Raw genomic sequence first — 24,405 nt, 5'->3', positions numbered from 1 at the left:
TGGGCTGCCAGAACAGATTTGCTCCGACAATGGGCCACAGTTTGTGTTTGAGGCTTTCCGGAGGTTCATGAAGAATAATGGGGTGAAACATTACACATCTGCCCCATATCATCCAGCCACAAATGGATTGGCTGAGAGGTTTGTTCAGATCTTTAAAAAGGCCATAAATGCAATGTTTAATGACGACATACCACCACAACACAAGGTGGATAGCTTCTTGTTTGCTTACCGGAATGCAACACATGCAGTAACCAACCAAGCTCCAGCCGTACTGTTCTTCAACCGAAGGCTAAGATGTTGCCTGGATTTGCTCAAACCAAACATAAGACGAGATGTTGAGGATAAGCAATTCCAGCACATAAATGAGAAGCCAACCCGGAGCTTCAAGGTAGGGCAACCAGTCTTGGCCCGCGACTACCGAACAGAAAAATGGCAGCCAGGAACGATATGCACACAGCAGGGACCACTAATGTACACAGTGGACATTGGAGAGAGCATTGTGAGGCGCCATGCTGACCAGATTCTAGAGTCATAGGAACAAGCCAAACCCATGCCACGAGATGGTGCACCTGGTAATCAACCTGAAGTACAGGTTGCGTCTACCTCAGAAGCAGTGGTATTGGAAGCTGATGAACCAACCAGTGACCATGAACCAGAATCAGCTTTGCCGCAAGAACAGGATACCCGAGAAAGGCGCTATCCAGTCAGGATCAGAAAGCCTCCTCAAACACGGAACTTATAAATGATTATTTCAGTTGGTGTGTATAATATCCAGAAAGTTGTAATTAGTTATTATTTAGTTGTTAAATGAATGTTATGTACTGTTTATCTAAAAGGGGAGGAATTGTTGTGTATGTACCTTTAAGGGAAGTACTGGTTTTAGACTGCAGTACCGGCAGTGACCACCCCTGTATAAAAGGCCCTAGCAGGCTTCTGTATTTCAGTCTGACGTTGCCCTCCTGTTAAGTAAAGTACCTGTTAAACTGTTCTCCCGAAGTCCGTGTATTATTGAGGCGCGGACGTTACACTACCCATTACCATTAATATTCCACCCAGTCTAATCCGAACCTCCTGCTCACGACTCATTACCGTTTATATTCCACCTGGTGTTATCCCAATCTCCTGCTTACTACCATTGCTGTTAATATCCCACTAGATCTAATCACAATTTCCTGTCCATTTGGTATCCTTAAAAACCCCATCTAATCCCAACCTCCTGCTGATCGTATTATGGTTAGTATCCCAATAGTCCAGGTGTAATCTTGTGTTCACTCCCCATACTCCAACATTCCTTTCTATCCACGCAGCAATAGAAATAGATTTTTTCAAAAAATTGTCAACTTGCTTCCTCAATAGTTTGTGGGATTGAATTATGCTTTCTAACCACCTCAAGTATAAATAAATGTATCAACCTTCACCGCAAATTCTTTGGTCATAGGGCACATATTTAGGCTAATTCAATCAATGGAAACTATCTAACAATTTTTTTGATCGTAACTCTTCAGAATCTGAAGATTTGCAACACGTGCACACTTATCCTGCTCACCTCTAGTGTAATTAGTCGAACGTTCTCAAATCGGACTCTCTAACAGCAACTCCACATCTCTGCCGGTGGGACAGGAAATACCAATGATTGATGATGGAGGAGCCTGAGATGTTGGCTAATAAATATGATTTTATAAGTATCATTACGTCACACTGTTGTTTGACTAATGTGTGGTCCACTTCTCCCCGCTTTGGCACCAGTCTCCAGGTGTTAGTGAGGAGGGCTTTGCAGGGTTGGCTGGGCTGGGTGTTCTTTCATCATGTCCGAATCCAGTGCCGAGGCCGAGCAGTCCGTCCGATTTTATTCTTCTATATCTTTCTTTCTAGAGGCTTTCTCCGCCACTCCAGAGGCCACCACATTGGTGAAGGAGTGGAATCACGTATAGACAAGACATAAAGGACATTAGGTGTTACGACAATCTTTACTAATATCGGCTATTTATTTTGAAATATTTCAAATTCGAATATAAATTTAAATTCAGGAAACATGTGATTTGAACCATTGTCTCTGGATTACTCATCCAGTAATATAACCAACACGCTCTCGTTCTCCACACCTCGCCGTCTCTGTGTCCATTGTCTGATTGCACCTCTGTGAAGTGCCTTTCGGCTATTCCTTTTCTGCTTTAAAGGTGTTATATAAATGTAAGCTTTGATGATGAAAGTCCTGAATACACCGACCCCATTGCTGGATATCTGTTCCCGGTTACCGAGGTTTCATACCGGCAGCGTGTGTGTCAAATAATGGGTGCCAGACATTTCAATTACCGAGGGAACAAATGATTCTATTTTTCATCTTTATTTTAATTGGTCGATTATCCGGCCCTATACATCAACAGTGATTGCTTCAATTAGTCAGCGATAATTTCTCGGGCAGTTTTCTAGCTGCTTCCCTCACTTCAGATTTGTTCCTTCCCTGTAACTGGAGTTCAGTCTCACTGCTGCTTTATTTCTAATTAAATCACAAAGTGGGGCAGCAGGAAAACATGTGAGAAACGAATGTATCATATCATCAATCAGTAAGCTGATGTCATGTTGGACACGATGGGAGAGAGAAAACTAATCAAATTAAAACTGCTGCAGATTCTCAGTGATTCCTCAGTCTCCGAGAACTAAAATTCATCACATTTATTTCCCGTTAATGGTGGATCAAGATGTTTACAGAATATTCAGCCCATGTTCAGAATGGGGCAGTACCCGGCCCAGTGATTGCTTTCTCAGCTCAAAACAACTGGGAGATCCTATCACTGTGCAGATCATTTCCTTCTCATTCTCAGTGTTTATCTTTCACTCCGCTCCTCAATATATTCATTATTATTCTTTACAGAAAGTCACGGATCTCATGGAGAAGGGAAACCGGGCAAACAGTGTAATGATATCAGCAAATAGTGATGATATTTGTCTGTGTTTGATTACTTATGCCTTACAGCATATTTGTCTGTGTTTTTGATTACTTGTGCCTGACCAGCAGAGGTCATGTGAGAGACAAGCAGTCCAGAGGAGTTTTACTTTCAGTTTCATTCTAGATGCATCACAGCATCGTGTGTTCTGTAAAAAGCTGTAGAAAGTCTTGAACAAGACTTTAGATTAAACAACATTCTCTTTCAGAAATGAGTCTTTATTGAACCCAAAAAGAAATCAAAACATGATGTCAGAAGTGGCTGAAAGAGAAAAAATCTGAAGTTAGCAATTTGATGGGACAGTGAAAGCAGTTGTGGCAAGTAAGCGAAATCAGCTCTCCACATATTAGCAAGCCAGAAGAGAACATCGTTGCTTACCATTAGAGAATAGCTAACGAAGTGAAAAAATGGAAGGTTTACTCCCACCGGCGACGCTTCAATTGACAGGTAATGTGGCTGAAAATTGGAGAAGGTTCAAACAACGTTTAGAGTTGTATTTAGCGGCAATCGGAGCTGATGAGAAAAGTGATAAACAAAAATCGTCCGTGTTCTTACATGTCGTGGGTGATGCAGCGCTGGAGGTATATAATAATTTCATATTTGCTGTTGATGGAGACAAAATGAAGCTAGATAAAATAATGGAACAGTTTGAGGCCTACTGCATACCTAAACGCAACGTGACCTTTGAGAGGCACAAATTTTTCACGTGTACAGAAAATCGGCGAGACTGTTGATCAGTATGTGACTGAACTGAGAAACCGGAGCAAATCGTGTGAATTTGGGGGACTCACAGACTCGCTGATAAAAGACAGACTGGTGTGTGGTATTCCAGATAATGGCCTAAGGGTAAGGCTGCTAAGAGAGCAAGATCTAGACCTGGGAGAAGCCATAGCATTGTGTAGGGCTACAGAGACTGTGAAGTTGCAGGCAAAGGAGCTGTTCAGTGACAGTGGCTGCAACGTGGATGCAGTGAGAAAGAACGGATACAAACCGTTTAACAAAGAGAGCGCCAATGTGAAAAAAGAGACGTGGCCAGCAAACGAAAATGAACGAGACAATCGGACGTCATGTAGTCGATGCGGTACACAGCATCCGACAAGAAAGTGTCCAGCATATGGTAAAACATGCAATAGATGCAACAAAAACAACCATTATGCCCGTTGCTGTAAGAACCAAGCGCAACAAAGCAAGTTCCATGCAGTAGATGAAAGCAACATAGAGGAATTCTATGTAGATGTTGTGTCTGAAAACAAAAAAGAAAGAGACTGGATGTTGACACTAAAAGTGAATGACATACACATTCCATTTAAATTGGATACTGGAGCACAAGTTAATGTAATATCAGAGACCGATTTTAAGAGAATTAGACCCAGACCAAAGTTACATGGAATACAAGTGAAAGTGACCGGATACTCAGGTACTGATATACCAGTGAAAGAAAATGCATTGTCAAAGTAACACACAAGGACAGAGAGCACACGCTAGCATTAATCGTGGTGCCAAAGGATGTGCAAGCCATACTAGGGTTAAAAGCCTGTGAGAGACTGAACCTGGTAAAGAGAGTCCTCGTTGTGGAAAGCGAAGGAGAGACAGTCTATGATGAACTCATGAAAGAGTACAAAGACCTATTTAAGGGTCTAGGCTGCATTCCAGGAGAACACACGATCAGAGTAGATAAAAGTATGACACCGGTCATACATCCATGCAGGAAAGATCCGTTTGCTCTTCAAAAGCAACTGAAGGCAGAGTTGGACAGGATGGAAAGCCTGAACGTGATTCAGAAGATAGATGAGCCAACTGAGTGGGTGAGTTCCCTCGTCGTAGTGGACAAAAAGAATGGAAAGCTCAGAATTTACCTGGATCCAAGAGATCTAAACAGAGCAATAAAGAGAGAGCACTTCAAGCTTCCTACACGTGAGGAAATCATGGCACAGTTTGCAAATGCAAAATATTTCAGCAAGTTAGATGCGTCCTCAGGATTTTGGCAGATGAAGCTGGACGAAGCAAATTCAAGACTGTGCACGTTCAACACTCCATTTGGCAGATACAGATTTCTAAGGTTACCATTTGGCATTGCCTCAGCTCCTGAAGTGTATCACAAGACTATCCATATGATCTATGAGCACCTGGAGGGAGTTGATACATCAATGGATGACATCATATTATGGGGAACCACGAGAACTGAGCATGACGAGAGAGTGAAAAAAGTGCTGGAAGCAACAAGGAAAACAAACCTGAAGCTGAATAGAGAGAAATGCCAGCTCGGGGTGACAGAACTGACATTCGTGGGAGATATCCTTAGCAGTGAGGGCATCAGACCAGATCCCAGAAAGGTGTCCACCATTGAGAATATGCCAAGGCCACAATGCAAAAAGGACGTGCAGAGGTTTAATGGAATGATCAACTACATGGGTAAATTCATATCCAACCTCTCAGAAAAAATTGCGCCACTGAGAAGACTAACTGAAAAGAACATAGAATGGGAATGGAATCATGAGCATGAGAAGTCATGGAGCGATCTAAAGAAACTGCTCACAGAGGAACCAGTTCTGAGGTTTTATGACCCAACGAGACCCATCAAGATATCATCAGATGCATCACAGAGTGGGCTCGGTGCCGTTCTTCTGCAACAATATGACGACTGGCAACCTATTGCATATGCATCACGCTCAATGACAGACGCGGAGATGCGATATGCTCAAATAGAAAAGGAGCTGCTCAGCATCACATGCGCCTGTGAAAGATTTCACCAGTTTGTGGCAGGACAAGCAATCAGTGTAGAGACGGACCATAAGCCCTTGATTGCATTGTTCCAAATGCCACTGAATGGCTGTCCGCTTAGAATACAAAGAATGATGATCAGGCTGCAACGCTATACACTGAATGTTGCGTACACACCGGGTAAGCTGATGTATACAGCAGACACGTTGTCCAGAGCTGTTGACCCAAGTGAGCCCGCAAACACCACAATGGATGAAAAAGTGAACGCCTACGTGGACATGATCACAAGTGCACTGCCCATAGCAGATGCAAAAATGGAGCTCATAAAGACTGAGACAAACAAAGATGAAACCATGAGACGACTGAGAAAAAGCATCTTGGATGGATGGCCCAACATGAAGCAAGACTGCTCACCTGATATAGCAGAGTACTGGAACTGCAGGGTAGAACTATCAGTGGTCGAAGACATCATCTACAAAGGAAGTAAAATAGTTATCCCAAAGAGTCTGAGAAGAGAGATGCTAAAAAAGATCCATGGAGGACATCTGGGAATCGAAAAGTGTAAGAAAAGAGCACGAGAGGTGATGTACTGGCCACGAATCAACCAAGATGTGACAAATGAGGTGTCAAACTGCACAATATGCCTGAAATATCGAGCAAGCAATCCGGTAGAACCACTAAAGCCACACCCAGCACCAGACAGAACTTACCAGAAGGCAGGCGCTGACCTATTCGTATGTCAAGGGAAGGACTACCTTGTCGTCACAGACTATTACTCCCTGTATCCAGAGGTTTGTAGACTGTACACCACCACTGCAGAAGCTGTGATAAGAAGTATGAAAGCCATATTCTCCAGACATGGCGTGGCAAGCGAGGTCTTCACAGACAACGGACCCCAGTTTAACAATGCAAATTTCTGACACTTTGCCAAAGAGTGGGACTTTGTCCACACAACGTCAAGTCCTCACTATCCACAGTCCAATGGACCAGTGGAAAAATCGGTCCAGACAGTGAAAAGACTGATGTACAAGGCAAAAGACAGTGGAACTGACTTCTACCAAAGCATGCTTGTATACCGCACAACGCCGCTCGAGTGTGGTATGTCACCAGCCCAACTCTTGATGGGACGTCGGCTAAGGTCAAACCTACCCATCCCGGAGAACCTCCTGAAAACAAAAGAGGGGGAGAAAGTGAGGAAGTTCAAAGAGCAACAGAAAGAAAAGCAAAAGTACTACTATGACAGAGGAACACAAAACCTACCTGAACTCCACACTGGTGACCAAGTAAGGTTGAAAGACAAAACAAACACATGGACTCAGAAGGGAACTGTCCTGAGTGAATTTCAACCAAGATCATACACCATTCAGACAGATGAGGGTGCTGTTCTGAGAAGAAATCGTCGAGATCTTCTCATGGGACCAGCCACAGTAGGTCAAGAGACTGATACTGGTGAACAACCTGATCACACAGCTGAGAACCAATCATTTGAGGCAAAACTCAGATTCAAGGACAATCAATCAGAAAATCCTCAAGACACGTGAAGCCTCCTGAGAGACTCATTGAGCAAATTTAAGGACAATTGTTAAAGAAGGAAGTAATGTTATCTTATTCTTTCTTCAAGTTCTAGTGTATTGACATATTTCATGTGAACACACAAAGCAAGGGTAAAAAACCTTGATCATGATAATGATAATGTAAGTTCATTAAATGTTGTTAGTTAAAAGTAAAATACTTTTGTTTTAAGAAAGGGAGATGTAATGATATCAGCAAATAGTGATGATATTTGTCTGTGTTTGATTACTTATGCCTTACAGCATATTTGTCTGTGTTTTTGATTACTTGTGCCTGACCAGCAGAGGTCATGTGAGAGACAAGCAGTCCAGAGGAGTTTTACTTTCAGTTTCATTCTAGATGCATCACAGCATAGTGTGTTCTGTAAAAAGTTTTGAAAGTCTTGAACAAGACTTTAGATTAAACAACATTCTCTTTCAGAAATGAGTCTTTATTGAACTCAAAAAGAAATCAAAACAGACAGTTCCAAACTTCTCCTAACTCTGGTGATGGAGAAAGGCTCTGGGGCCCGAAGGGTGATGTGGGAATCCTTTGTGAAAATGCACCATGGGGTACCAAAGTTGGACAAAATACTGAAAGAAATACAGGAACTTGGCACGGTAAAATCACACACATGAATTCAAATATTAATTTAAACACTGAGGATTTTATTATAATATTACACAGATCTGATTTCATGAAAGTTCATTGATCTAAACAGGTTCTGATCCATTTGATTACATGAACATCGCACGAGGTTTATCCGAAATACCCAGGCACCTGAAAGGTAAGTGATGACATGGAGATTTAAAAACATTTATCTCCCTTCCGAGAATCAGAATGTTTGACTGTCACCCTTTCTTTAGAGGTTGTCAGAATCTGGGAATCAGAAGTTCAAAGACTGGACAAATAGGATTGGACGTCATTTAGATTTGTCATCAATCCAAAACTATTCTGTGTAGGTTCAAGATACAATTCAGAACATTTCTGACGTTTCCTGTAAATATGCGGACGTTGTTATCATTTCACAAAATCCAGCTGCTGATTTCTATCACTTGTGAAGTCTTATACACACCTGGCAGGATCCTGATAGACTGTGAAACCCCATACACACCTGACAGGATCCCGATACACTGTGAAACCCCATACACACCTGGCAGGATCCTGATACACTCTGAATCCCCATACACACCTGGCAGGATCCTGATACACTCTGAATCCCCATACACACCTGGCAGGACCCTGATACACTCTGAATCCCCATACACACCTGTACGGAACCTATCACATTGTGAATCACCGGACACAACTTGCAGGATCCTAAGACATGAACCCCTGGCAGCATCCTGATACACTGTGAAACCACATACTCACATGGCAGGATCCTGATACACTGTGAAGCCACATACTGACCTGGCAGGATCATTATACCCTGTGACACATAGGTCCTTGAGCCTGATGTGGAAGGCCCCTGGGATTCTATCCAGCACAAACTGTCGGAGTAGTGGTGGAGAAATGGGAAAGATTTAAGTATTACCATTGTGCCTCATGTCATGAACCATCCGATAGTGTTCAATCCAATCTGAGAATCTCTACAGATGTTCACTCAATCAAACATTAACCGAGGAGGTACATGAGATAAAGGCAATGTTATGTGTGATTAGAAACTGATTGGACCGATTCCCACTGGCAGTGAAACAGACAAACTAGGCACAGAGAAACTTGTTGTACTGAAGGAAGCGTCCATTCATTCAGGAGGCTTTTGATTCCCAATTTACTGATTATCAGAAACATATTTGTAATTTTCATAAACTACATTGTAGGAAACTCATATCCAAATGAAACGATGGAATGTAATAATTGTAACTGTTGAAATGAACTCTCACTCTTTTCTTCCCTGATGTAATACTGAGTGAAGTGGGCAGTACTTCTATTTTTGATTCTGATCGGTTTTCTGACCAGAGTTATATAAAAAGAATATAAGTGTAAAATTACTGCAAAACTATTCACATTTTCGGAAACACAACAGGAGGATGTTTAGGGGGAAAAAAGGCCACTTTGGTCCAAACAAATCGGTCCTATTAGAGATGAACCCACCTGCCCCTCCTCTCCGTGAATCCACAGAAACACAATTAATTGTCTCTTGTCCCCAATTACACTGCCCCTTAGTGTCCTCCCTGGTAACTGGTCTCCCGCTCTATTACCCTTTGGTGAAAAAGATTACCCTGACTTTCCATCTTACTCCTGGCGTCTTAGTGTCAGTTTTCTCTTAATTAATTGTGATCATTATTTTCCTCATTCCGGCATTAATTTTGTGAATTCTGTTAGAAATTCTGATCAATAATTCAATATCCAAAGTCTCTAATTCCAAACGAACCCAATCTAACACCGCACCCTTTCCTCTGCATTAATTGTGCCATAATCATCTTATTTCTCTTGGCACCTTCAGCATTGCAATAACATTCTTCCTCTGATTAGGTGATTAGAAGCATACACAGGACCTGCCGAGGATCTGACACACTAACAGTGGACGTTCTCTCCTTTCACAGTCTGTCCCTCTCCCAGTGCCCTCAATAACCTGTATAAAATGCCCAAGGTCTGACACACTAACAGTTGGACTTCTGTCCATTCACAGTCTGTCCCTCTCCCAGTGCGCACACTACCCCAGATAACCTGCCCAGGGCCAGACACACTAATGATGGAACTTCTGTACATTCACAGTCTGTCCTCTCCCAGTGCCTTCACTAACCCAGTTAACCTGCCCAAGACCTGAAACACTAACGGTGGAACTGCTGTCCATTCACAGTCTGTCTCTCTCCTAGTACCCACACTACACCAGATAACCTGCCCAGGACCTGACACACTAACGGTGCAAGTTCTGCACATTCACAATCTGTCCCTCTCCCAGTGCCCTCACTAACTCAGATAACCTCCCCAAGACTTGAAACACTAACGGTGGAACTTCTGTACATTCACAGTCTGTCCCTCTCCCAGTGCGCACACTACCCCAGATAACCTGCCCAGGACCTGATAGAGTAACAGTGGATCTTTTGCACATTCCCCTCTCGATGAGCAACCAATCCATTGCGGCAGAAGGGAAGCTCCACAGACCGTTTCACATATTGATCCACTAGATCCTCTGCTGTCATATAACCAGGATCATGTGTGGATGTATAATGAGATTTCTATAGCACAGGGCAGGTCGGACAGTATATACCATCAGAGGGAAAAAATCACCTTCATAGTAATCTCCATGTTCAGTGAATGTTAGAATCAAGTGAGGATTTGAAATTTTTCTCAGCCATTGCTCACTTTAAAGCGAGGTTTCCATTAACTGAGTTTAATTTCCACACACACCTCTATTAAAGCTGTAAATTCATGCTTGCAACATTTCAATGAATAATAAAGGGGTGTTGAGAAGTTGTTTTTTTGTCAATACAACTAACATTGAGACCACTTTCTGTCTGTTCTAATTGAAGACGTTCAACAGAAACACAAGGAAACACTTCGGGTACAAACTGAAACACTGAGAGTGAACACTATCCTAATAAAGGAGAAGGTTAAGATTTTTCAGCTGGTTGATCGATACGCTGAGCTAACGGTCATTTCTACTGTTCGAGATCGGACACTTGTAGAACATGAACTGCTGGCAAGAGGCCGAGACCATGAAGTGTGGAGAGAGAAACATCTCCGGAGAGAGCTGGAAAAAATCCGAACTGACCAATTGTTCCAGAGCTGTTTTTCCCAGAGAAAATCCCAATCTGGGAGTTCAGCAGCAGTGAGCGGAGTCCCGGGGATTGGAAAAACAACAATGGTACAAAAGATTGTTTATGACTGGGCCACTGGGAAAATATACCCACACTTTGAATTTGTTTTCAGCTTTAAATTCCGGGATTTGAACGCTATTAACTGTAGAATAAGCTTGAGTAATCTGATACTGGATCTGTATCCTTACTTTGGGAATATTCTGGGAGAGCTCTGGAAGAACCCAGAGGTATTGCTGTTTATATTCGATGGTTTGGATGAATTCAAGGACAGGATCGATTTTGATGACAATCGGAGAAATACAGAACCTCAGCCCATGTGCACAGATCCCGAAGACTGGTGTGAAGTGTCTGAAATTGTGTACAGTTTAATACAGCACAAGCTGCTCCCAGGATGTTCAGTGCTAGTGACCAGCTGCCCCACTGCATTACATTTACTGGAAAAGGCTGAGACCAGTGTCTGGTCTGAAATCCTGGGATTTGTTGGTGAAGAACGGAAGGAATATTTCAACAAGTTTTTTGGAGATCAGACGGTGGCAGCAGCTGTTTTCAAACACGTGGAGGAGAACGAGATCCTGTACACCATGTGCTACAACCCTTCCTACTGCAAGATCCTCGGTCTGGCACTGGGTCCCTTCTTTACACAAAGAGACAGGGAACAGCAGCGAGTTCCCAAGACCATCACCCAACTATATTCCTACTATATTTACAACATTCTGAAAAACCATGGCCGAGAGATTGAAAGCCCCCGTGATGTGTTACTGAAGCTTGGTGAGATGGCCTTCACAGGAGTCTCCGAGAAGAAGGTTGTGTTTAGAAATGGAGATTTGATCAAGTACAATCTGCAACCTTCCCAGTTCCTGTCTGGGTTCATGATGGAACTTTTGGAGAGAGATGATTCTGCCCAAAGCGTGGTGTACACATTCCCGCACCTCACCATCCAAGAGTTTGTAGCCGCACTCGCACAATTCCTGACTCCAGATCCCAGGGGCATCCGGAAAATCCTCAGTGAAGCCCACAGCAAGGTAGATGGGCGATTTGAGATATTTCTCCGTTTTGTTGCTGGTCTCTCCTCCCCACAGGCAGCTCGGCCCCTGGAGGAGTTTCTGGGTCCATTTCTTCATCAAACCACCTGCCGAGTGATTGATTGGGTGAAGGAGAAGATTGAAGGACAGATTGGAAACACAGAGAGTGAAACTGGTCAAAGGGACCTCCTGAACACACTCCACTACCTGTTTGAGTCTCAGAATAAAGCACTGGCTCGGAAAACAGTGGGATCTGTGGAAACACTTACATTTAGTGGCATGACACTGACCCCGATTGACTGTGTGGCCGTCTCGCATGTACTTGGACTCTGTGATACAATAAAACACCTTGATTTACGGGAGTGCTCCATTCAGTGTGAAGGACTCCGGCGGCTGAGACCCGTACTGCACAAATGCCGGGTGTTGAGGTAACTGTTTATTTGTTTTCTAACTGTTGGGCGAATTGTAGAACAGTCACGGATTGTGTTGTTATTCCGTAATGAAGGGCAACAAACAGCTCAGTTAAACCAGAGTGAAGCAGATTCAACACAAATATGACCAATAATAAGAGGATCGGTCAGTAATTCCCTGAGTACTGGGGAATCTAAAATTGATGCTTGTGAACAAGTACGGATGTTACACTCTTGATCGGACCAGCAAATGCTGGTCACTGAAACAGAAGAGTCTTCGCGCAGCACTTGCGTCTTTGCATCAGAAGGTCGTGGATACAGGCCCCACGGTGGTAATCCAGACCGACACTTCAATGATAAGGTTCCAATCTAACGTATTGTGGGGTATTAGCCCCGGAGTACAGACACACACCGGCCAGTGGTGGGGCCTCGCACACAGCGGGCGGCTCCTGAGTAAACCGGTGGCAGTGAATCCGGGAATTACCCATAATCCGCCCCCTGTGTGTGAGGCCCCGCTCCGGGAGGGAACTTCTGAAAATTCCCCAAAACTGTTGGGCCAGTTACACCTGGAATAAATGCAGAGCCAGTTTAATGGAGAATAAACTGCGACTCCCCTCCCCTATATACTGGGAGTACAGCGACATTTAAAACTTGTAACGGGACAGAACAAACTCTGCTTGTTATATAAAATCCTGGGGGGCGGATTTTACAGCAGCAGTTAGCGCCGTTTCACGATATAACTCACCCCGAGATACTATATAGATTAATATAATGTACAAAGTACAGGGAATCACAGCTTTATCTTTTCATTCCGGGAAAATCGCCCTTTTTCCGTAAAATCCGGGATTTAAGGAGCAGCAGAAAGGAAACAAGTTTCCCCGAACATGGGGGGGCCACTGAGCTCCCGGAGGGTAATTCTGATCATCAGGGAAGGAGACCGGACTGAGGGACATTTAAAGGCTTCACACAGACAGCGCTTTCCTTAATAAGTACAGTTTCTGACAGTCTGTGAATATATGGGGAGTTGGACAGATTGGGATTCATTCGCAGTGACAGGAAAATCTGCACATTAATTTCTTGAAGTTGCTTCAATTTGTTCGGTAATATCCGAGAGGGAGAGTTTTTATCTAGGATTTGAGTCAGTTTGTATCTCGCACTCTCTCTCTTTCTTTGTGTTTAGACTGGGGAGCAATAAACTAGGAGATTCAGGAGTGAAACTACTGTCTGTGGCTCTGAGGAACCCGGACTGTAAAATACAGGAACTGGGGTAAGTACCGGACTGTGTGAGATTGTGTTCATAATAACCGGATGTCTAACACTGAACATTATCATTAGCGTCAGTGATAGATTTATTAATAAACATTGCTCATTATTAGTAGTATCAGTAACAGTGTTATTAATAAACACTACAGTATCAGTAGTATAAGCAATAGTCTTAATAATTATTGGGTGTTTACCTTGTTTGATGTTGTTATTTCTTCTGTCCCATGCACCCACCCTCTCCCTCTCTCTCTCTCTCTCTCTCTCTCTCTCTCGGAACATTGGAACAGGAGGAGCCCATTTAGCCCCTCGAGCCTGTTCAATGACATCATGGCTGAGCTGCGATTTAACTCCATATACCCGCCTTTCGCCCATATCCCTTAATATCTTTGGTTAACAAAGATCTATCAATCTCAGATTTAAAATTAACAATTGATCCAGCATTAATTGCCGTTTGCAGAAGAGAGTTCCAAACTTCTACCACCCTTTGTTTGTAGAAGTGTTTCCTAATTTCACCCTGAAAGGCCTGATTCCATTTTTTATATTTTGCCCCCGAATCCTCCATTCCCGACCTAACGGACATAATTTCTCTCTATCTAACCTGCCTGTTCCCTTTAATATCTTGAAGTCTCTATCAAATCACCCATTAACCTTCTAAATTATAGGGAATACAACCCTATTTTGTGTAATCTCTCCTCGTTATTTGACCCTTGGATTCCGGGTATTAATCTCATAACTCTACGCTGCACTCCCTCCAAGGCCAACATATCCATCGCAAGATAAAAACAGAAAATGCTGGCGATACTCAGCCGGTCAGGCAGCATCTGTAGACAGAGTAACAGAGTTAACGCTTCAGGTCGATGATACTTCTGTTTCTCTCTCCACAGATCCTGCCTGACCTGCTGAGTATTTCCAGCATTTTCTGTTTTTATTTCAGATTTCCAGCATCTGCAGTATTTTGCTTTTGTATATCCTTCCTAAGGTGTGGTGCCCAGAACTACTCAAAGTACTCCAGGTGTGGTCTAACCAGGGTTTTATATAGCTGCAGCGTGACGTCTACCCCCTTGTACTCTAGTCCTCTAGATATAAAGGCCAGCATTCCATTAGTCTTTTTGATTATTTTTTGCATGTGTTCATGACATTTCTTGATCTATGTACATGTACCTCAAGTCTCTTTGGACTGGCACTGTTTTTAGTTTTTCACTGTTTAGAAAGTAACCCACTCTATCCTTTTTAGGTCAAACGTGGATGAACTCACACTTGCCTACATTGAAATCCATTTACCACAGTTTTGCCCATTTACTTATTCTATCAATATTGCTTTTTAATTATATGCTTTCATCTACACTGCCACAATGCCGCCTATCTTTGTGTCATCGGCAAATTTGGATATATGGCTTTCTATGCCATCATCTAAGTCGTTAATAAATACTGTGAATAGTTGAGGCCCTAATGCAGATCCCTGTAGGACACCACTAATCACATCCTGCCAAGTAGAGCACCTGCCCATTATCCCTTCCCTCTGTTTACTGTGGTTCAGGAAATTTCCTAACAAAGTCAGTAATCGGCCTCCAATTCCATGGGCTTCAACATTCGCTAACAGTCTCTTATTAAATGCCTCATGGAAGTCCATATAAATAACAGCCATTGACATTCCCCTGTCCACTACTTTAGTCACCTCTTCAAAAAATTCAGTCAGGCTTGTCAGACATGACCTACCGTTCACAAATCCATGCTGGCTTTGTCTGATCAGCTGATAATTTAAGGTGTTCAGTCACCCTGTCTTTAATTATAGTCTCCACTAACTTCCTGACAACAGAGGTTAGATTAACTGGTCTATAATTCCCTGCTCATTCTTAAGTAGCGGAGTGACATGCTCAATTTTCCAAACTAAAGGGACAGATTCTGAATCGAGAGAACTTTGGAAGATTATATTTAAGGCATCTGCAATGTGCTCATGTGTTTTTTTAAATCCCTGCTGTGGAAAGCATCTGGTCCTGGGGATTTGTCACTCTTTATTGCCATTATTTCCTTCATTACTGCTACTTTGCTTTTGTTAATGTTATTGAGTCCCTGTCCCTGATTCAATATTAGTTTCCTTGTGATTTCCGACATGCTATCCTCTTCCTCTGTTGTAAATACTGACGCAAAGTAATTATTCAACATGCCCGTCATTTCCTTATTGTCATTGACAAGATCACATATATCAGTTTTCAAGGGGTCAACATTGCGCCTGACTACCCTATTTTTCTTAATTTAACTGTAAAAAATGTTCGTATTGATTTTGACAACCCTTGCAAGTTTATTTCCATACTTCCTTTTTGTAGCTCTTATTATCTGTCTTGTCACCCTTTGCTGTTCTTTGTATCAGGATCTGTGGACCTTTCACCAGGATCTGTGCTATTTTTTCAATTTTTGTATTTTTTTTTAGTGTTTTGCTGTCTGTTCCCTCTTTAGTCATCCATGGTTGTTTCCTTTGGGCAAATAGTGCTCTTGCCCCTCGGGTATAATCTGGTTCTGTATCACCTTAAATTATTTTTTAACATCTCCACTGATCTTCTGGCGTTTTACCCATTAACACATTGGCCCAGTTTACTTGGACAATCTCTGTCTCATCCCGCTGACGTCGACCGTACCAAAACCTAGAATTTTAGTAGCTATTTCGCGTTTCCCCCTTCAAACACTACGTTGAACTCGATCATGTGATGCTCGCAATTGGATAAATGATCACACACCATTAGGCTGTTAACTAATCTAGCTCATTAATCATTAGTAAATCTAATATGGCCTGTCCCCTTGTTGGTTCTAGAACATATTGTTGGAGAAAACTATCCCAGACACACTCAAGAAAGTCACTACCTTTCTGAAAGATATGCATCTGTCATCACTAACTATATGGAAGTTAAAATCCCCCATTAAAACCACACTGCCTTTGCTACACGCATGTCTTATCTCTGCATGTATACAATGTAGCACTTCACAGCTACCAGGGGGCACATACACAACTCCCATTACAGTTTAAATTCTTTCCTGTTTCTTAATTCTTCCCATAAAGTCTCCATTGCCTGCTGACCTCTCTTATCATTAATGTATTTTCAGCCTTAATCCCTAAGGCTACTTCTCCCCCTCTGCCATTTTCCCTGTCTTTCCTGCAGACCTTATAACCTGGTATATTTAGTTTTCAGTCCGGACCATCTTGCAGCCATGTCATACACTCCAAGTTGAATTTGCGCCTGCAGTTCATTGAATTATTGCATATTCTCCGTGCATTTGTATAATGAACACTTATTGCGCCAGATTCCCTAACCTGCCCTTCACCTCGAATGTTTTACTCGCATGTTTCTTATTTCTGTCTCCTGGTTTAATCATTTTATATATTTAAGTTTTCTCTTTGCCTAAAGCACAATTTATGACTTTTGTCTACTCTCCTCCCTTTCGTTTGCTTTTGACCTATTATTTGTACTACAATTTCCACTTGAGCCCTCCCCCATTTACTAGTTAAAATCCTTGTGACGGGCCGATTTATCCTTCTACCGTTATCATCTTTAGACTGGATGAAAATGATCTCACCACTTCTTGTATCGAGCATTTGGTCTCTGATCTCAGTACAAACCGATCACTGACGATCCTGAACCTGAGTAGTAATAAATTGGGAGATTCAGGAGTGAAACTACTGTCTGCGGCTCTGAGGAACTGGACTGTAAAATGCAGAAACTGTGGTAAGTACCCGACTCTGAGATTGTGTTTATAATAACTGGATGTCTGACACTGTACATTATTATTAGTATCAGTAATAGTATAATTAATAAACACTGGGATTTATCCTAAATCATATTGTCTCTCTGTCTCTGAACTCCAGGCTGCGTGATGTCTGTCTCACAGATTCATGTGCTGAGGACCTCGTCTCCACTCTTAGTATAACATGTTCACTGAGAGAGCTGAACCTGTGTAATAATAAACTGGGAGATTCAGGAGTGAAATAACTGAATTAGTATCAATAATACTGTTAATAATAAACACTGCAAATTATTATTAGTATAGGTGATAATGTTATTAATAAACACTGTACATTATCATTAGTATCAGTAACAGTGTTATTAATAAACACTGAACATTATTATTATCAATAATACTGTTACTAATAATGTGTTTATTAATATCAGTAATCTTGCCATCAATAAACATTGTACATTATTATTGGTACCAGCAACAGTGTTATTAATAAAACACAGCCGATTAACCCTGGTTCCTCTCTCCTTCCTCTTTTTTTCTCTCGTTCTCATTCTCTGATCCCTAGGCTGACTGGTGTCTGTCTCACTGATTCTTGTGCCGGGGATCTCATCTCGACTCTCAGTACAAACCGGTCACTGACCGATCTGGACCTGGGTAATAATAACCTGCGAGATTCAGGAATGAAACTGCTGTCTGCGATTCTGAGGAACCAGGACTGTAAAATACAGAAACTGCGGTGAGTACCAGACTGTGTGAGATTGTGCTTATAATAACTGGATATCTGACACTGAACATTATTATTAGTATCAGTAATAGTGTTATTAATAAATACTGCACATTATTCCTTTCATATATAGTGTTCATTTATAAGAATATTACCGATACTAGTAATAATGTAGAGTGTTAATTAACATCATGGCCTGTATTTTCCGAGGCCTACGGGTGTGTACGAGCCGTGTACACACCTGTAGGGGCCTCACAAGTGCCGGTTTCGGGCATACGAAGTGCTTGTGCTGAAAACCGACATTTCCGATCTGCCAAGAATGCTCTTCGCAGATCGCACACCTGCCCTGGAGAAGGGCCTCTGCGGGTGGTGAGTTCCACTTTCTGGAGACCCTCCACCCGCTGAAAACCTTTAAGAATCTGACGCCTGGTAAAAGTAAGGCATAAGGCCTGCTTTTACCAGCATAAGAGTTTAAAGAAGTAAAAAAGAATGTTTTCACTCATTTTTAATTTAAAAATACTTTTAAAAAAGTTAAGTTTATTTTTAGCCGTGTTTAAAAAAAAATTTCCCCAATTTTTTTTTAATGTTTAATTTAATGTAATTTTAAAAACATGATGTTTTTAAAATTTATTTAATATTTTATTGTGTTTTTTGAGTGATCTCCATTCATACTTTTGAAAGATGAACTGCCTGCGCCCCTGGGATACCTGGCCCTCTGCGTGCGCTCCAGGAGAGGCCCAGGAGCGGAAGAGTCCAGACCTCCAGAGCTCTCAGATATGGGCGTAGATTTTTTCCAGGTCGGAGGCATCCGCACGTAGGAAGCATCCGATCGGAAAATACGGGCCATTACGCTTATTAATAAAGACTTAAATGTACACTGTATAACAGTAATAGTTGTTAATAAACACTGTATATAATTTGTATTATCTCTCGGTATCTATCTCTCTCTTTATTTCTCTCTGATCCCCAGGCTGTATGAAAACGGTCTCACAGCTTCTTGTGCCGAGGATCTCGCCTCCGCTCTCAGTACAAATCAGTCACTGATGGAGCTGGACCTGGGCACTAATAAACTGCGAGATTCAGGAGCGAAACTACTGTCTGCGGCTCTGAAGAACCAGGGCTGTAAAATACAGAGACTGCGGTAAGTACCAGACTGTGTGAGATTGTGGTTATAATGACTGGATTTCTAACACTGTATATAACTAATACTATCAGTAATAGTGTGATAAGAACTAATTGTCAGCTGTGGCTCAGTGGCAGCATTCTCGCTTCTGAGACAGATGGTTCTGGGTTCAAGTCCTTCCGCAAAGACTAGCACAAAAATCTCGGCTGACACTCCAGTGCAGCCTTTGGGGTGAGACATTAAAATGAGTCTCAGTCTGCTCTAGAATGACCCGATTATGGTGAAATGTTTAAGGGCTCCAATAAATTACAAGGGGTTTGTTTTATAAGAACATAAGGAGTGGGCCGTACAGCCCCTCGAGCCTGCTCCGCCATTCAATAAGATCATGGCTAATCATCGACCTCAACTCCACTTTCCTGTCCAATGTCCATATCCCTTGATTCCCCATGAGTCCAAAACTCTATCTATCTCAGCCTTGAATATACTCAAATTCTCAGCATTCACAGCCCTCTGGAGCAGAGAATTCCAAAGATTCACAACCCTCTGAGTGAAGAAATCCCTCCTCATCTCAGTCTTAAATGGCCGACCCCTTATCCTGAGACTCTGCCCCCCAGTTCTAGACACTCCAGCCAGGGAAACAATATCTCAGCATCTACCCTGTCAATCCCCTTCAGAATCTTGTATGTTTCAATGAGATCAGCTCTCATTCTTCTAAACTCCAGAGAGTATAGGCCCATTCTACACACTCTCTCATCATAGGACAGCCCTCTCATCCCAGGAATCAATCCAGTTGCACCGCCTCCAAGGATACCAAAACTGTGCACAATACTCCAGGTATGGTCTTACCAAGGCCCTGTACATTAGTCTCCTTATAAGATGCATTAGCCTCCACACCAATATCCAGAAGGGGAATCAAGAGAAGATCAAGTTAAAATAGTGGACAAAGTCATTTCACCTCCGCTGAAATAAAAGGGGTTTAATAATATTAAAGGGTTTGCAGGGGCAGAGAGACATGGGGGTGTACGTGCTTTGAAATTGGCAGGACAAGCCGATAAAGCTGGAACCAACATCACTAAAAACAGGTAATCTGGTCATTATTAGATTGCTCTTTGTGGGAGTTTGCTGTTCACAATTTGTCTGCCGTTTTTCCTATATTACAACATGAATGCAGCTCAGAAGTACTTCATTAGCTGACAAGCACTTCGGGATATCCTGAGGTCAAAAATATGTTACATGAATGCAAGTCAGTCTGTCTGTTCCTCCTTCTTTCCTTCCTTCCTTTCTTTTCCTTTTCTTTCCTTTCCTACCTTCCTTCCTTTCTTTCCTTCCCTTTTTTTCTTCCTTCTGTTTTTGGTAATAGTGTTATTTATAAACACTGCACATTGACATTAATCAACAGTACTGTTACGAATAAACACTGGGGGTTTACTCTGATTCCTGTTATTTCTCTCTCTGATCCCCAGGCTGGATGATACCCGTCTCACAGATTCTTGTATCGAGGATCTCGCCTCCGCTCTCAGTAGAAACCAGTCACTGACGGTTCTGAACCTGGAGTTGAACTCCTTCACAGACCAAGCTGTCCCCGCTCTCCGCCGCCTCATACTGACCTGCGGGAGTCTGGAGCGGATCATGTGAGTGTTTCTGTTAATGTTTAATGTCACAAATAAAATATAAATGTGATCCAGTCACTTTCATGGGTAATATTGGTCTGTAATTATTACAGAAATATTAACCGCAATCTCCCTGTTTATTTCCACTTTAATTTTTAATTTCAGGCTGTGGAAGAATCGGTTCAGTTCAAATGGGGAGAATCAGCTAAAGTTGTTGCAGGGAACAAGACACGGACTGAGAGTGGAAGTGTGAACATTTCAATTGATGACCATCACTGGTCTCATTATATGACCATTTTTGGCCGATTTTCTGCCCCTCCCGCTTAACAGGCTGCACTCTGGGTGTAAATCCTATCGGCCCCTTTAAGGGTTTCCAGCTCAAGCTGAGCTCACGTCATCTCCCATTGTGAGGTCAGAGGCCCAGCCACAGGGTCACGAGACTCAGCCACCCGGCCCCACAGCGCTGCTTCTGCAGGATATCCGAGGCTGAATGTTCCCCAATGGGACACTGGGGAAATGCACAGACAGGAAGGGCCAAGGGTGCGGCTCAGTCTGGGCTGCAGTGGGACACTGACAATTGCACTCAGTGTTACTGGGTTTGGGGGTAACATTACCCAGGCTTCGTTCTCAGTATCAGTGCCCAGTGACCCTGCTGGGAAGTGAACCTGTGTGGGTTCCGGATGGGGACAAGGTCTGTTCAGCGGGGCTGGATCCCATTATCCAATAGGGATCAACACCCAGTGCCTGTGGTGAGCCAGGGAGAGTTTCCTGTTGGGGAAGTTCCTGACGTTGCTTCACACATGGACTCGGACTGAAATTATAAATCATCTTCTGCCTTTCCAAAATAAGGAAATAACAGTTGCTGAATGAATGTATCTAGTGCAGGATCTGTTCCATTGCTATTCCTGGTATTTGCACACTGGAGGGTGAATTTCTAAACAGCTGGAATTACACATAGGTACCGGAGAGTGTCAAATAAAGAAGTTGAAGTGGCAAATTCACTCGCCCGTAAAAAGAGTAACAAGGTGTGAAAGTTCAGTGAGCCAGTGGAAACTACACTGCAGTAAATGGACAGGGCCCACGTAGGGCCCCACAATCAGAACCACTGTGGGCCTAAAAACACAGACAGTGGTCTTAATACAGAGCAGGATCGTCAGAATTTATCGGCGAGAAGACAGGTTGATGTTTCGGCTCATGTTGCTGGTGATGTAACTCCTTTGAAGTGAAACAATTTTGCAGATACTGATGGACCTGCTGTACATTATTCTCTTATTTAATTTACATTCCCACCAGATACAGTTTTACTTCTCACTCTGGTATAATAAATTGTGAAGTATCACTGTATTCATCAGATGTCAAAAATCAAGGGATGGGAACCACTAATTCATTGTAAGCGGTAATGATTAGATTAGAAGAACAAGCACACACAAGATTAATGAGCCGGTGTTAGATATTACATGGGGCACAGACTGACAAATCAAGGGGTGCGACTGTATCATTTAATGTAAATATCACTAGTCAGAAATGTCAAATAAATCACCATACAGTAATTAGTGGATAGTGGAAGGAACAGGTAATCGGAGGAGGAAAAAACTTGCATGTTATAATTCACGTACTTCTGAGGTACAGTAACTTTTATAATGTATGCAAATCCAGCAACAATTAGGAGAGAGCTCTAGATTTCCAATAGCCTTTGCCACAAGCAGCAATGAGATAAATGGCCAAATACTGAGTGCAGGAGCGAGTTTTTGTTTTAGGGGTAGTAATACCATCTCTGAGTCAGAAGGCGAGGTGTTCGACTCAAGCTCTACACAGATCCCAACGAGTGGAGTCTGTAATATAGTCTGCACATTAGAGCTTTGGAGAAAGTCCTCAAATTGAGATACACAGGTTACAATAAGATCAGGTATCTCCGTGTTGTTTTCTGACATCACTCCTGAACTGCCTTGCTCTAATTTTATGGTCATGTCCCCTTGTTCTGGATTCTCCTAACAGAGGAAAGATCGTCAAAAGTTGCCTTAACAAAGTCACAGCGCCTCCAAAAGGCAAGGTTGTGGTGTTGAGAGAATGTTGCTGAATAGGCCCAAAACAAATCTTCTCTCCATGTCTGGCTCTCGCTATTCATCTGGCTGTCATTCGCCCTTAGGGATTAGCAACCTAAACATTTATGCTTCCCTTTACAACACGGATATACCTTATCTCATGGTAAACTGGATATCTCAATTTGAGGACTTTCTGGAAAGCTTTAATGTACAGACTATATTTCAGTCACTACTGATCAGAAGCTGTTTGGGAGCCGTGCTCGAACCCTTCACCTTCTGACTCAGAGATGGTATTACTACCTCTGAAACAAAAACTCGCTCCTGCACTCAGTATTCGGCCATTGATCTCATTGCTGCTTGTGGGATCTTTCTCTTTACCAATTAGCTGCCACATTCCCTGCATTTCAGCAGTGACTACAGTTCACGTTAACTCATTGTCCACTAAGCACTTTGCGACTCCCTGCCAGGTGCTATATAATGGCAAGATTGTATCTTATCTCTGCCCCTGTATCATGATGTTACAGGTTCTTCTTCCACCCATGTTACCCTTCAAGTATTCCTTACAAAACTTTGTACAAAAATAATCCCGAACATTTTCTTGCCATCTTTTGCTGATGATTTTACATTTCTGCTGTGCAAGTCATTTAGTTTGATCGCGTCCCTGTGAACCACCTTGTGACGTTTTACTACGTTAAAATCACTATGTCATTATATCGCCCTCTGCTGGTGACACTCTGTATCACTCATTGTACTCAGTCACACCTTTATCTATATCCCTCTGTTTGTATCTTTCTGATTCACTCATTGAACTCAGTTACACCTTAATCATGGAATCAGAGAATGGTACAGCACAGAAAGATGCCATACGGCCCATCGTGTCTTTGTCCATTCACCTGCCCTTTGGCCTTGCAAGCTTTTCCACTTTAGTTATATATCAAATTCAGTTTTAAAAGTTACTATTGAATTTGCTTCCAAACTTTGTCAAGATGCCCCTAATAAAGTGGCTCATTAAGCGTGTTAGTTGTGCCTCAGTTGGTAACAATCTCGACTCAGAACCTCGCGTTAAAGTCCTGCTCCAGAGACTTGAGCACATAATTCTAGGCTGACACTTCAGTGCAGTGCTGAGGGAGCGGCGCACTGTCTGAGGTGCCGACATTTAGAGGGAACTTAGAATTAAATACTAAAGCGAGGCCCCATCTGCTCGCTCAGGTGGAAGTAAATATGCCACTATTTCAAGGAATATTAGGGGCATTCTCACGGTGACTTTGCCAATATTTGTCCCTTGACATCCTAAAAACGGATGATCTGGTTATTCATCTCATTGCTGTTTGTAGGACCTCACTGTACAGAAAGTGGCTGTAACGTTTCCTACATTGCAACATTGAATACACTTCAAAAAGTAATTAATTGGCTGTAAATCACTGAGGTTGTGAAATGCGCTGTATGTAGGAAATATCTCTGTCTGATTTTCTTTCATTCTTCCTTCTTCTTTCATCAG

The 24,405-nt window shown here is 42.5% G+C and overlaps 1 protein-coding gene across 1 annotated transcript in view; it reads left to right on the top strand.

Moving 5' to 3' along the window:
* Positions 1-21,171, top strand: part of LOC147092613 (NACHT, LRR and PYD domains-containing protein 3-like) — a 34,648-nt gene extending 13,477 nt beyond the window's left edge. The window contains 11 exon segments of the mRNA XM_085975745.1: positions 2,873-2,912; positions 7,686-7,832; positions 7,939-8,004; positions 10,697-12,434; positions 13,597-13,683; positions 17,226-17,368; positions 17,371-17,395; positions 17,974-18,144; positions 19,103-19,273; positions 20,719-20,886; positions 21,031-21,171. Coding sequence (XP_085831871.1) covers positions 2,873-2,912; positions 7,686-7,832; positions 7,939-8,004; positions 10,697-12,434; positions 13,597-13,683; positions 17,226-17,368; positions 17,371-17,395; positions 17,974-18,144; positions 19,103-19,273; positions 20,719-20,886; positions 21,031-21,118 — 2,844 coding nt within the window. The 3' untranslated portion in view covers positions 21,119-21,171.
* The last annotated feature ends 3,234 nt before the right edge of the window (positions 21,172-24,405 follow it).

Source organism: Somniosus microcephalus, unplaced genomic scaffold, assembly GCF_052327205.1.
Source record: "Somniosus microcephalus isolate GS21.2 unplaced genomic scaffold, FLI_Smic_1.0 unresolved_chr2, whole genome shotgun sequence".
NCBI lineage: Eukaryota > Metazoa > Chordata > Chondrichthyes > Squaliformes > Somniosidae > Somniosus > Somniosus microcephalus.
Note: the sequence above shows the minus strand (reverse complement) of the source record. Positions and strands in the feature narration are given on the sequence as shown.